The sequence below is a fragment of the Hyperoodon ampullatus genome, assembly GCF_949752795.1.
Source record: "Hyperoodon ampullatus genome assembly, chromosome: 6".
NCBI lineage: Eukaryota > Metazoa > Chordata > Mammalia > Artiodactyla > Ziphiidae > Hyperoodon > Hyperoodon ampullatus.
The window spans coordinates 51178950-51194054 of NC_136919.1; the positions used below are offsets into that span (position 1 = coordinate 51178950).

Below are 15105 nucleotides of genomic sequence, written 5' to 3' on the forward strand. Positions count from 1 at the left end.
TGTGGCTAGTGGGTACCATTACTGGACAAAAAAGATACAGAACATTTGCGTTATCACAGAAAGTTTTATTAGGTAGTGCTTCAAAGCACTATTTAGGATGTAAAGGATGGCATGTTGTAAGGGTGATAAATTTTGTCCTAGTTAGGGGTTCTTAGAAAGAAACAACCCACTCAAGTTAGCTGGAGTAAAATGAGATATTTGACTAATTCAAGAAAAATGTATGTGTACCAAGGGTTGGAAACACAACTAGGCTTCAAGAGGAAATGGAACCAGTCCCTAGAAGACTATCAAGAACAAAAGAAGCTCCTCTCTCCCCACTGTCTCTCTTTCTCTTGTCTTCCTCTGCCTGTGGTCACTTGTGCCCTTGTCTCTGTTTCTCTGTCTGTGCATATGGCTTCTTTCTTTCTCTCCTCTTCCTCCTTCACTTCTTCCTCCTCTTCTTCTCAACCCCTCCCCCTTTCCTCCCTCCCCTCTCTGCAGACCAGCTTTCTCAACTGTACTACACATGGTCCAAATAGGGCTCAAGCAGACCCAATTTTGTAAAAAAATTGTTTAAGTATCATTGATTTACAATGTTGTATTAGTTTCTGGTGTACAGCAAAGTGATTCAGTTACACATATATAATAGTTTGCATTTGTTAATCCCAAACTCCCAATCCCATCCCTCCTCCCCCTTGGCAACCACAAGTCTGCTGTCTATGTCTGTGAGTCTGTTTCTGTTTTGTAAATAAGTTCATTTGTGTCATATTTTAGATTCCACATATAAGTGTTATCATATGGTATTTGTCTTTCTCTGTCTGACTGACTTCAGTTGGTACAATAAACTCCAGGTCCATCCATGTTGCTGCAAATGGCATTATTTCATTCTTTTTTATGGCTGAGTAGTATTCCATTGTATATATATGTGTGTGTGTGTGTGTGTGTGTGTGTGTGTGTGTGTGTGTGTGTGTGTGTGTGTGTGTGTGTGTGTGTGTGTGTATATATATATATATATATATCACATTTTCTTTATCCATTCATCTGTCGATAGACATTTAGGTTGTTTCCATGTCTCCATGTCTTGGCTATTGCAAATAGCATCAAGCAGACCCAGTTTTCATCACTTCTCAGGGATAATGCCTAACAAAGGCTGGATCCTGATTCCAAATTCCTAGGGAAGCCAGCTGGGTGTGACAGCCACCCTGCTCCAATCAGCTGTATCCAGGTGGATGGGGGTAGTGTCCTTATGCTTACTCAATAGGGGCAAGTTGGGGGGTGGGGCAGATGCTCTAAAAAGGAGCATATGGGGATGTGTCATTGACTAACATGCTCATCCATAACACCTTGGAGCAGTCCATTGAAACTATGATCACACAGGGAAAAGTTCCAGAGATTTGATCAAGGCCATGAAGAAAAAGGGTGTGATACTTTTCCTCCTTTGGCTATTTGGTCATATGATTTGATCACCAATCCAGATTCTCAGGGGTTTGGCTTATCTTCCATGTCCTTATACATGGATGAAAGTGGGCACAGCCAGAAGTGAGATGGAAGTCAGGTCTAAGCCTTTGTCATTTCTTAAATGCAAACAGGACACTAATGAGACCCTTTTCTCTCCTGCCTTTAGGAAGAAACATGAGGTTCCCCTGGAAATCATTCAAGAGGAAGATGGAAGGGGCTGTCTAAAAAGAGATTGAAAGCTGCAGACCGCAAGACTGGGGCCAGAGGGCTGGCAGTGGAAAACCCTGTTGGGTTGTGATCTCTCTTTGAAAAGTCCCAGTTGCCTTTTTGCTTCCTGCAGGAGGAAGCAAGAGAAGGAGAAGACTATGTCCATAGCCTTGAAGCAGGTGTTCAACAAGGACAAGACGTTCCGGCCGAAGAGGAAATTTGAACCTGGCACACAGAGGTTCGAACTCCACAAACGGGCTCAGGCATCCCTCAACTCAGGCGTGGACCTGAGGGCAGCTGTGCAGCTGCCCAGCGGGGAGGACCAGAACGACTGGGTGGCGGTGCACGTGGTGGACTTCTTCAATCGGATCAACCTCATCTACGGTACCATCTGTGAGTTCTGCACTGAGCGGACCTGCCCTGTGATGTCAGGGGGCCCCAAATACGAGTATCGGTGGCAGGATGACCTCAAGTACAAGAAGCCGACTGCACTGCCAGCCCCCCAGTACATGAACCTTCTCATGGATTGGATTGAAGTCCAGATCAACAATGAGGACATATTTCCAACGTGTGTGGGTAAGTCCATGACCAGCTTCCTGGTTATTTTGTCACCTTCCACCCAAGCTTGGAGGGTTTGCAGAGGCTTCTTCTGGGATGGCCTTTGAATGCTGGATAGCACGTATATCAGTGTTTCCCTAAATTCCATCACTCACATATTAGCAATTTCTTTTTCTGGATCTAAGGACCTTATTGAAAAAACAATCATTTGTAGACCACTTAGAATTATTTTGTAGACCTAAATAGTGGGAAACACTGGCTTGATGAAAAGTTGGATTTGATCTTATTGGCTTCCTTAGGATTAGACTCCAAACCCACCCAGAGCTCCTGGTAAAATTTTTAATTTGGAGCTAATTAACTAGTTAGTTACATTAACTCTGGTGCAATTATTGGTACTCGTCTCTCAGGGTAAGAAATCCCAGTGTGAGAATCCGTGGATTTGTTTGGGAATCAAGCAGACAGGCAGTTGGCATTTTGGAGAAATAAGATCCTGGCATTCTCTTCTTCCCTCTCCTGATCATAGGTATTAATTTCAGTCTGTACTATTAACTCTGGACCCTTGTGTAGCTGCTAGACCAACCCGGACACCTGAAATGCAAATGCTTTTGTTTGCTTTGTGCTCTGAGCCATAAAACTCTTCAAGGGGAGAGACCAGACCTTTCCTATCTCTTATATTTCTTTATGCTGCTGATTATTGAATCTGCATGCCTGGCAGGTTGAATTCAGAATTCAGTTTTTAGGGCCTTAGGTTCAGTAAAGATGAGCATTCTCTTCTTTCCACTGTTACACCTGTGATACCTAGCTTGGTGCCCTGGAACCTTTTAGGCACTCGGGAACTATTTGTGGAATGGTTGAAAAAACACTTATGCTGCTGGAAAATATTATTGAAAAGCTCTGAGACAGTTGGAGTATTAAAAAAAAAAAAAGCGTTTGAAACACATTGCTAAAATCACCTTTAGATGATTTAGATGGGGCATGTGTGTCCCCATGTGGCATATGGAAAGTTGAAGTGGGGTGTATGGAAGTAATTATGTTTATACCAGAAAAAAAATGTATATAAATTGATTAGGGCAGTATGTCCATCTTGAAATATTCAGCACACAAACCAATCTGCTCAGAATCCTCGTGTTGCCTTGACTTGTCCAGTTTTCTCACATACTTTCTCTCTGCTGTCCCTTGTTAGGGCAGGAAGTGGGGGGTATGGCAGCACAACCCCCCTTGGTTGGCTCACCAGCATAGGAGGAAGAAGGCAGGTTTCAGAAACTCCCCTGGCTGTATAATTGGCGCCTTGGAGGAGTAGCAGTTTCCTAGGTTCATGTCTTTTTTGCACTTTCATTGACTGTCAAAGGCTTCCTTTTGGAGCTGGGGGGAATTTGTCTTTCCAAAAGCATTACAAGCAACTGCCAATGACTGTGCAGAACATACAACAGCAGTAAAGGTAAATAAATGTGGGCAGGGATCCCTCCTTGCTGCCCTTCCCCTTCTGTTTCTTTGATGCTTTGAACTCTGGGCACTTCTGTTCTCTCTGGCAGTTGTGGTTACCACATAGAGCTGCTGACCAGAAATAACATCACAGAGCCTGGTGTGTTACTTAAGAGGGAGGAAGCTTCTGGCCATCTCCCTGGAAAATAGAACATCATAGGTGATTTTAGACTTTGCTTGGAGGAAATCACTGGATGCCGCCAGATCCCCCAGAGCAAATGACTTTGCTTTCTTTTTCTAGATGGTTTCCTTAGCCATTCAGTGTGCTTGGGGAACACTCACCTGATCAGAATCCTCTATTTCAGCTCTTCCCAATCTGTGCCGCACAGTACAAAAGTGTTTTGGGAGCTCTTAATAGGTGCACTGTGATTTTTTTTTTTTCTCCCATGGAAAAATAAGTTTGGGAAATGTGGAGTGAAATTGATTTCTTTACTGCAGGACTTTAAATATACTAATGTGCATTATACATCTCCAAGAAAAGAATACGTTAGTAAGTAGTGTATCCTAATTTGAACCTGGTACCTTCTTTTGTTTTTTGTTTTTTTTAATGGAACACTATTAGCATCTTTTGGGAAATGTTCATCTATATAGAGTTGTCAAACTTTCCTTTGTATCAGAATTACTTGGACCTTCTTCTCAAAATGCAGATTCCTTGGTCCTCCCCCTCAACAACTAAATCAGAATCTCTTAGGTGAGGCCTAAGAATCTGTACTTTTGGTAAGCTCCTCCCACCCCTCTTGTTCATTGTAACCACCCAGAATGCTTTTTATCCTCCCCAGGAACAGTTTGTTTCTTACCTCTCTGGTTTTAACCATGTCATTCTCTCCTTTGGAATCCCCTTCTAGTGAATTCTTTTGCATCCTTTATACCATCTCAGGCTTCCCTGGTGGTCCAGTGGTTAAGACTCCTCCATGCTTCAATGCAGGAGGCGTGAGTTTGATCCCTGGTTGGGGAACTAAGATCCCACATGCTGTGTGGCGTGACCAAAAATTTTTTTTAAAAAAATGAACTTTAGGGGCTTCCCTGGTGGCGCAGTGGTTGAGAGTCCGCCTGCTGATGCAGGGGACATGGGTTCGTGCCCCGGTCCGGGAGGATCCCACATGCCACGGAGCGGCTGGGCCCGTGAGCCATGGCCGCTGAGCCTGCGCGTCCGGAGCCTGTGCTCCGCAACGGGAGAGGCCACAACAGTGAGAGGCCCGCATACCGCAAAAAAAAAAAAGAAGAACTTTATACCATCTCCTCTGTGAAGACTCTCATCTTTTAGAATATAAGCCCCTTCAAGTTATAGAATATGTCTTATGCATTTGAATATCCCAGCACTAAGTCCAGTCCTGGTGCCTTATAAGTTGTTGGATGGATGGATGGATGGATGGATGGATGGATGGATGGAAAGATAATCTTTATAAAGTTCCAGCATGTGTATGGTGCTGGTGATCAAAGTGAAGTTAAACAAATGTCTCTGAATCTCTTTATCACCATTGCTGGGTATTTCCCGTACCTTGCCTTCCACAGGGTTTAATTATGTCTGTTTAACTTTTCCAAGGTTAAAATGTTAGGGGTCAGTAAAAACCACCACCATCCACCATCACCCTGAGGGTCTTCATTAGTATCCTTCTCACCTCTGCTGTTTGTCCTCAGACAATACTGTTGCTGTCTTTGCAAGAACTTGTCTTTTAGGAGCCGCTTTCTCTATGAGAATTCATTTCCTCCTCTTCTTCCTCCCCCTGATTCCAGCCTACTTTCCTTCTTTTTGATCTTGGTGCTGCCATGAGTCATTATCATGGAAATGATCAAGATGTCTGTCAGGATAAAGTAAAAGAGGAATTCCCAGCCAACAGCAGACCCTGGGTGGATGAGAAATTTGGGAGTTCTGCTTCACATTACGTCTTTGAATCCTGGGCATATTTCTGTCTTCTGGCCTGGGAATTGGGAGGGTTTGAAACTTCCCCTCCTCCCCACTGTGATCCGAGGAACTAGAACCGGAAAATACAGACAGATGTGAAGGCTTCACCCTTAGTTAGGTATTAAAGGATATAAACAGCTGTTGATCTCTACCATTGAGACATGGAGGAAAGAAAAGCTTTCATCTGTTTCTGGATTCTGGTTTAACTTGGATACCCGGGCTATTTCAGAAGTCGAGCCTTCTCAGTTGGGAGAATACCAAACAGATGTGGCTGCCTCGTGAACCAGAGTCTCCTCCAGTCTCCCTTGATCCTTCCCAGCTTCCTTTGTTGAAAAGCCAGCAGATGTTCCTGCAAAAGCTCCCAAGACAGCAGTAACTTCAGAAGCAAGGGCCACCTCCTCTTTGATTGTATCTCTTTAGCCACTTTTAGAGGTAACGTTTGAAAAGTAGAAAGCACAGCCACCCACTTTTTAAAATTCCATTGCCTGTCTAATTACAATAATTTTTATGTTCTAGCCCCCAGTTTCCCTGTTTTTCTGTTATATAATAGGACTTAAATCTCAGATCTGCCACTCAGAAAAAAAGGAGTGGAAAACTTAGCACTCCTCCAACTCATGTTTTTAAAAAGTCTTTGAGCAGGAGGAATTTAAAAAATAATGACATGATCTCACCTACCTCTATGGTTTGAGAATAAATGGGTGTCAGGGAAGGGGAGAGCAAGGAAAGGAAGCAAAGGAAGGGAGAGAAGCCAGGAGGGAGCTCACATGTATTGAGTTTGCTAAGTGCCAGGCACTATACTTGCTACTGTTAATCTTTCTTAATGCTTATAATAACTGAATGAATTAAATACGCCATTTTACCAGTTAGGAAGCTGACATTTAAACAAGCAAAGGGTTTCCCAAGGTTGTACAGCTAATCAGTCATTTAGAAGTCAGGGTTTGAACTCAAGAGTGGCCAAAAATCTGTGCCCTTGTCACCCACTACCATTTACAGCATGAATCGTTATTCTGCAAACTTCCTTCACATGGTGAAAGACTTCTCAATCATGGTTTTAAGAGGTTGTCTAGGGTGGGAAAAAATTCAGAAAGGCTGAATTTTGGTATAAATTTTAAAGAAATGATTATTTTCTTTGTTTCTGTTTGTCCCTATTTTATTATTTTTTTAAAAATAAGATTCTTTTTAAAAATAACTTTATTTATTTATTTATTTTTGGCTGTGTTGGGTCTTCATTGCTGTACGCGGGCTTTCTCTAGTTGCGGTGAGCGGGGGCTACTCTTCGTTGCGGTACGCACGCTTCTCATTGCAGTGGCTTCTCTTGTTGTGGAGCACAGGCTCTAGGGGCGTGGACTTCAGTAGTTGTGGCTCGTGGGCTCTAGAGTGCAGGCTCAGTAGTTGTGGAGCACGGGCTTAGTTGCTCTGTAGCATGTAGGATCTTCCCGGACCAGGGCTTGAACCCTTGTCCCCTGCATTGGCAGGCGGATTCTTAACCACTGTGCCACCAGGGAAGCCCTGCCCCCTATTTTAAAAAATCACCCCTGAAATGCCTGAGGAGTGTGTCCATGAGACTGCAGCTGAGTTTCATCCTCTCTCAAAATATTGTGGCAGGAAACATAAGGCTATAAAAATGTCCATAGGGATGAGCTTTTCAGACATGGCATGTTGGGGAACTGAGTTTATAATTAGCCTTTAAATTTTAACTTTTTATTTTCTGTTGTCTCCCTCCTGGTTTTTTATTTTTATGTAAATCTATGTAACACTGGTAAGACAGCATGTATGTCAACAAAATATATTTACAGTGTGGTAGGACTAGCACTGGGCTTGTAGACAGAGACTAGCTCTGCTATTACAAGATGCTGTGTGACATTGGTAAACACATAACCTCTGAGCTTGCGTTTCTCTGTGTAAAGATTCTGATCTTACAGGACTGTTGTAAAGATTAAATGAGTCAGTGTGAGTAAAAACACCCAGCCCAGAGCCATAAGCCCCTATAAGAGGTGCTAAAAAACAAATGTGTGTCAGCTGCCTCTCTCTCTGCATGCGTTTCTACTTAACTGTCAACCAAAACTCTTGGAGCCCACTAGATGATTTCTGAATGGTATCCCCAGAAAAAAGCAAGACACATTGTAAGAGAATCAGCATGATTTTTAAAAAATCGTTGCTGAATTGCTCTGTGATGGGCGTCATAAATACCTTCCAAGACTCTGGGAAATTTCAGTGTTTCTCTAGAAGCTAGACCAACTCCTGGTGTCAGGGATGAACACTTAACCCTTTAGACAGAAAGCTACTAGGAAGGATCGTTTTGCTTGGTTTTCAGAAGACTGAGTACTGAATGTGCCCACGTCCAGTGTCAGTCCGGCAAACCTCAGCAGAGACTGGGTGCAGGTTAGCTGGGGAAGAGGGGAGATAGCTTACTAGTCACATCTGGCACAAGCCATTCATTAAAATCAGTGCTGGGTGAGCTGCCCTGGATTTGACCTCTCAAGAGGATGGGGAAAGAGTTCTCAGTGCCCAGGAATGAAGCCTCCAAGATTGCCTTTTGAACTGGCAAGTTTTTCTAAGACTCTGGAAACATGTTTTGCCTTTGGGATCTGATAAACTGGTTCCCTAAGAATTTACTCGTTGGGAAGGCATCATAATAAAGCTACAATTTTCTGAATACATACTACCCTCCACGCTTTACCTGCATCATATCGTTTAATCTGTAAAATAACCCCATAAGGCAGGTATTATGAGGTCCATTTCGCAGATGAAAAAGATGAAGTAACTTGCCCAGGGTTACACAGGCAGAGCTAGGGTTCAGACCCAAAGTAGCCCAACTCTGCAGGCTGTGCTCTCAGCTACTCCGACATCTCGTGTCTGTGATGTTCTTAGCCCAGAATCAACATTACCCTTGATTTACCCCTACCTGTTGCATCACATGTTAAATCCTCTTTAGGAAATGTCCTACGATAAACCCAGCATTCACAGGGAAGGATGTGAAAACAGACAGGGCGGTGCATCCGATGCAAATTGTACTGGGTCCTTACTGATGGCAACTCTTAAAGTTCTGCTCGCTGTAGGAACTTGCCTTCTCTAGATTCTGATGCTACCCTAGTTTATTCAGTTGTCTATTCAGGGAAACCATGCAGAAACAGCTGACTCCACTCTTCCTCACCCCTGCTGGCTGCCGGCGAATTGATGGTCTTGTGGAGGGACACAGTTCCCTACTTCCACCTTGTTAACCCAATACTGCAGTGACTTGGTGGCTGAGTTAATAAGAACAGTGGTAAATAACGACCCCACTCAACAAATCCCAAGGCATACCTGTGGAAAATGGTGAGGGCCACCAGTGTGCTAAGAAGCAGCAGGGAAAAGGAGTGGAGAGGGGAGCCCAGAGGGCCTAGAGACTGCCCTGTAAGTTAAGGCTAGTTACCTGCTGTCCCCACCTGCACTGAGGTCTCCATTACTCGTGCTGTGTAATTTTAATGAGCCATATCTCAAATGACAAGTTGTTACATCTCAGCATCAGCTGGGAAGGGAACTGGGCTATATGATACTCAGTGGAAAACAGAGATGAAAAATAAAGGCTGTAATGGGGGTTGGGGGGTATATGCTGCTTTCTCTCGGTTGGTGCTTGTGGACATGGGTGCCCTACCTTAGTCAACGAAGGCTGCCTTGTGGAGGTCAGTGCTGCGTGGATAGGCAAGCCGGGTCAGCACCTAAGCCTTAGGGGTTGTGGAAATGCATCTGGAAATGCAGTGGGATGGAGAAAAATGAGTTAACCAGAGCTCTTGCCCGGAACAGACATGGAGTTGGAAGGAGCAGTTGCATAAGCCACTTGAAGTGAGGATGAGATCCCCAAGAGCATGCCGGATTATCACTGACGTGCCAGCTGACTTTTAAAAAGCACCGGTTTTTTGTTTATCTGAGTAGGGCGTATCAGCAGGGCCCTGACACCAGAGGTCTTCTCTCTCTGCCCTCCCCACCAGTCTCTGCCTCCCCTCTAGATAGAGAAGGTACCCTTAAACAGTGTCATTTGGAAGAGAGGTTGAGTTTTTGTCCTGCCCTAGATCTCCTTGTGTGGAGAGTGAGTCTCAAGCTTTTCTTTTCTTTTTTTTTGCGTTACGCGGGCCTCTCACTGTTGTGGCCTCTCCCGTTGTGGAGCACAGGCTCCGGACGCGCAGGCCCAGCGGCCATGGCTCACGGGACCAGCCGCTCCGTGGCATGTGGGATCTTCCCGGTCCAGGGCACGAACCCATGTCCCCTGCATCGGCAGGCAGACTCTCAACCACTGCGCCACCAGGGAAGGCCCTCAAGCTTTTCTTTTAAAAGACCTTTGTAGGTTTCAGGACATGTAGTATCTGTTAAGACCTCTGCATATAAGAACTTTTTGGTGTTTCATCTTAAAAAAACTCATGCAAAATTCATATTCTAAATGATAATTCTATCCATGTTTTCCTTCATGTAATCATGTCTTTCTCCTAAGTCTTCTGGTGAAATGGATGCTGTGGGAAGATGAGCCAGTTTGGGAAGGTGGGGTGTTGGTAAAAAGGAACAAAAGCATTAGTCTCTGTTAGAGCTGAGTTTGAATCCCAGTTATCAACTTTTAGTAGAAAATTTTCACTCTCTGGGCCTGTTTCCTCATCTGTAAAATGCATAGAAAAGGATCTACTTCATAGGACTGTTGATATAATTAAATAACATGCTCATGCTACATTTAAAATACTTAGCACAGTGTTAAGACATAGGCTAGGTATGCTTTCGATGTTATCCCCTCAATATCACATGGTATCAGTGTGATGAATTAGACTTGGCAGGTGAATTAAGGTCAGAAAGGAGAGAAGGTAGGATGAAAATCCATACTTCTTTCAAGTATTTGGCTGTGGAGTCGATCCACATTCCCTTCATCTTCTGCTATATCTTATGGAACCTTTAGAAGAAATAGTAAACATTCATGGGATGTTTAGCTTGGCCTTGACGGCTGGAACCAGGTGGGTCCCTGATGGAACTTGAGAAGATGTTCACATGAATAGCATATGAGGCCTGCACAAAGCCAATCCCACCTTCTTGTTTCTGCTACAGGGTGCAGCACCCAGCATAACGCTCTGCATCAAGTAGACACATGGTGAACTGATTACTACTATGTAAGTGTAAATTGATTGACTCATGCTGTATAGTTCATATAACAGAACAGAAAATTCCTGAAAATTGTGAGGCAGTTGAATTTCTGTCATTTGGCTGATATTTTCATTTTTCAGAGAGAATTTTAAAGAAAGCTTGGCAAAGAATCCTTTTAGTGTGTGTGAATACCTCCTTAGTGATATGTCTAATTGATCTTTAGAGCAGGCCTTTGGAAGTTAAAATGTTTGTCTTCATGGAGAGACAAACTGGAGTTGTTAGTTCTCTCTCAGGGAAAGGAAACATTCTTCAAATTAGGCAATAGGTTTTCAGTGTTTCTATATTGTCTGGCCCAGGATCCTAGGACTGGAGAGCAGTGATGAATTAAGGGAGAATCTTCAGCTGATAGTCAAGCGTTCATTCTGCTGTCACCCCCGGGACTCTGCCAGCAACAGCTGGCTCCTGCCTGGCTTCTGGGCCAGCTGAAGTGAGAGAGCCCTAATGCCTGGTGTGGCAGTACAATGGAACCTCAACATCTCAGGACCACCAAGAATTACTTGTGGGTGACTTCCTTCAACATTTCTTCTTGGTTGCCTGGCCCAGCCAGGGAATCCTACCATGGCCTCCAGGAACAGAGGGAAGAAAGTTGTTGAACATTGGGGATTTACCTGTTTCAGCCTTCAGATAAACCATTCATATTTCACCATCCCAAAGTGGGGAGTGGGGGGAAGCCTACAGCTGAGGGCATCTGTCTTTCTGTGTCTTTGAAGAGAAATGTGAGCAAATATGTTAATGATATGTACCAAAGTCCCTGTGAGCAGTAACTGTCATAACACATGGATTGTGTTATGATGGCTTTATTTTGTTTTCTAAAAATAGTATACAGGGCTTCCCTGGTGGCGCAGTGGTTGAGAGTCCGCCTGCTGATACAGGGGACACGGATTTGTGCCCCGGTCTGGGAAGATCCCACATGCCGCGGAGCGGCTGGGCCCGTGAGCCATGGCCGCTGAGCCTGCGGATCCGGAGCCTGTGCTTCGCAACGGGAGAGGCCACAACAGTGAGAGGCCTGCGTACTGCAAAAAAAAAAAAATAATAATAATAATAACAATAATAAAAATAAAAATAGTATACAGGTAAGATTTCATCATCAGCCTGGGTTCAAATCTGTTCCTCTCATGGCTTTGGGGCTTTGGGAAGCCCTGACCCTCTCTGAGCCTGTCTCCTCATGTGGAAAGTAGGGGTATTAATAATTACACCCACTTTGTAAGGTTATGAGAATTAAGTGTCATAATGCACACAGGGCTCTTAGTGAGTTCCTGGTAGAGAATTAAGTGCTGAATACATTTGGGCTTTATTACTTTTCATGGTGATATAAAAAGGGAAGACCACTGATTTATTGCAGTTTGTAATGCTTAATGACATAGGAGAATTTTTCCTGCAGTATTCGCTGTAAATTTCTTTTCCAACTGGAATAAAAATTGCGAAAAGCTATTGATCATGTCATAATTACAGTAGTTATCTTGGAAAAAGAATAATCTTTCACATCCATTAGAATGCCAGTTAATAATCAAGACTTGAATACCTCACTGAAATCAATAGATTCCATATTTTATGTCAGGCAGTAATTCCAAAGTTTAAAGTACAGTAATAATAATAACATTAGCTAACATTTATTGCCTATTCTGGGCCCAACAGCATGTGAGGTCCTTTATGAGTTTTTTTTTGGCCGCACTGTGCAGCTTGTGGGATCTTAGTTCCCCGACCAGGGACTGAATCTGGGCCCTGGAAGTGAAAGTACCGATTCCTAACCACTGGACTCTGAGGGAATTCCCTGTGTGTATTTTATTTCTAATCCTCAAAGCAGCCCCAGTCGACATTATCATTTTCCCTATTTTCAAATGAAGAAACTGAGGTAAGTTCCTTTCCCCAAAGTGTGGGGAGAGCTGAAATGTCAAAATGGGATGGTGAGGTACCAGTGTAATCACAAGAGCTGCAAGTTCCTACTCCCTAGGATTGGACAGACCAAGTGAGGGGAGGGGATGACTAGCATCTGGGGCTGGGGCTGTGCCGCAGGAGCTGGGAGCACGGCCTGTTCAGCAGAATTGGAACCAAGGAGAAGATGCAGCACCGCTGGAGGCCAAGGAGGACCATGGGAGAAATACCTGGGTGTCTGCTTCCCTCCTCCAGTCTCCTGCTGGGGTAAAGGGGCCTGGGAAACCTATGTAGGGAATGGATCTGAGAGCAAATAAGTGAATGACTGGCATATGGAGAAAGCAGATAAATAACAAATAAACGTATGAAATAATTTTAGGTAGTGATGAGTTCTGTAAAGACAACGTTGGGAAAGGGAATTGGGATGCTGTAAGATTTAAGTAAGATAGATGTAGAATAGTGGCCTCACATTTTTTTGGTCTTTGAACTCCTTCATACTCTTAAAAATTATTGAAAATCCTAAAGATCTTTTGTTTTATGTGGGTTATAGCTATCAATTGTTATCATATTAGAAATTAAAACTAGGGAAGTTTTAAAATATTTATTTATTAATTCATTAAAAAATGATAAATGCACCACATATTAACATAAATAACATTTTAATGAGAAATAGCTGTTTCCCAAAACAAACCAAAAATGAGTAAGAAGAGTGACATTGTTTTACTTTTTGCAAATCTCTTTATTTATTTATTTTTAAAATTAATTTGTTGTTTTGGCTGTGTTGGGCCTTCGTTGCTGCGTGCGGGCTTTCTCTAGTTGTGGTGAGCGGGGACTGCTCTTCGTTGCGGTGCGAGAGCTTCTCATCACGGTGGCTTCTGTTGTTGCAGAGCACAGGCTCTAGGCACGTGGGCTTCAGTAGTTGTGGCACGTGGGCTCAGTGGTTGTGGCATATGGGCTTAGTTGCTCCGCGGCACGTGGGGTCTTCCCAGACCAGGGCTCGAACCCGTGTCCCCTGCACTGGCAGGTGGATTCTTAACCACTGTGCCGCCAGGGAAGTCCCTGCAAATCTCTTTAAAGTCTGAGTTCATAGAAAACAATTGGGCTCTCATATCTGCTTCTGCATTTCAATCTATGGTTCAAGTCCAGCTTTGCACAGATATGTAGTTGGGAAGGGGAGGACTTTGTGTACCTGTGAAAGGACCCCCCAGGGATGCATACAATCCTTTGAGAACCCGGGTTACTACCATTTACTGAGTATCTATAATATGTTAGGTGCATTACAACCACTTTAGAAAGGTGTTTTTTACCTCTTTTCCAAATGAGGAAACTGAGTCTCAGAGAGGCCCAGGTCATATAGCTTATAAAGACTTGTAGCAAGTCTTTCTGACTCCACTGTGTTTTTTCCCTACACCAGGGACCTCTGAGATATCACATTCTAGGCATGTGCATGCATGTCTTTGCATAAACACAAAGACAGAAATATATTCAAAGACTGTTGTAGATAAAGCAATGAGGAGGCCAGTCCTTTGCACCTAGTAGGCATTTGATGATTTTCGTTGAATGAACACAAATTAAGATTGCATTGAGGGTTTCACAGTGTCCCTTGTAATAAATGGTAGTAGTGAGGACTGATTGTGTGTGTGTGTGTGTGTGTGTGCGCGCACGCGCCCAAGGTGAAAATCTCACTGGTTAGGAAGAAAAGAAGGAAAAAATAAAAGAATATGAGGGTATGCCTGCTAGCTACCTATAATGCTGTATGGTTCCACATTGAGGAAATGAGCAGAGCAATGTAATTGTCTTCAACTTTTACCTTTCAGTCCAGTGTGCAGTCCCTCTGACCCCTTTCACTGCCTTCCCTTTCTACTCCTTGGTCTGTTAACCCTATTTCTCTCCTGTAACACCACGAGACCTAGGTCATAAGGTTGCTGTGAGGACTTAATAATACATGGGGCTCGGCATGTCAAAAACGTTTGATAAATATCAGCTAACATGATTACTAACAATATTGTCAATACTGTATTTCTGCATAGTAGTTACTCTGTTTTTTCTCCCATATGAGAAGGCGCACATACCAGTAAGTGGTTGAGGCTCTCAGAAATTAGGACCCTGGAGGCCCTGAGCCCTCGACAGGCAGGGTCAGAGGCAGGTTTCTGTACTTGCTGCAGGGGTGGACTTTTCAGCCATGGTTTCTCTGCCGTCCCTCACACAGTTGACACTTTGGGGCCCATGAAATTTTTTGAGCTGTAAAACATGTTGACTCTTAAAATAGTCATGGAATCCGGCTGCCCTTATCAGTCTGTGATGACTCACAGGGTCGACTGGGCTCAGTGTTGTTTTCAGGTGCCACAGGTGTACATTTCACCTCTTCCTTGCCGTGCTCCCCAGCAGCTGGCCTTTGAGGAAGGCCCATGGGGCACTGTCGGCTCACGAGAAATACGGCCAAATGTGGGGCTCAAGTTTTTCAGATAAAACAGTGTCACCTTTTCCAG

At 43.8% G+C, this 15105-nt stretch overlaps 1 protein-coding gene across 1 annotated transcript in view; it reads left to right on the top strand.

The window, feature by feature from the left end:
- Positions 1-1802: 1802 nt before the first annotated feature.
- MOB3B (MOB kinase activator 3B) overlaps positions 1803-15105 on the top strand; it is a gene marked incomplete at both ends in the record, with an annotated part of 104684 nt that continues 91381 nt past the window's right edge. Inside the window, one exon of the mRNA XM_079706702.1 lies at positions 1803-2220. Coding sequence (XP_079562828.1) covers positions 1803-2220 — 418 coding nt within the window. The remainder of the gene's footprint in view (positions 2221-15105) is intronic.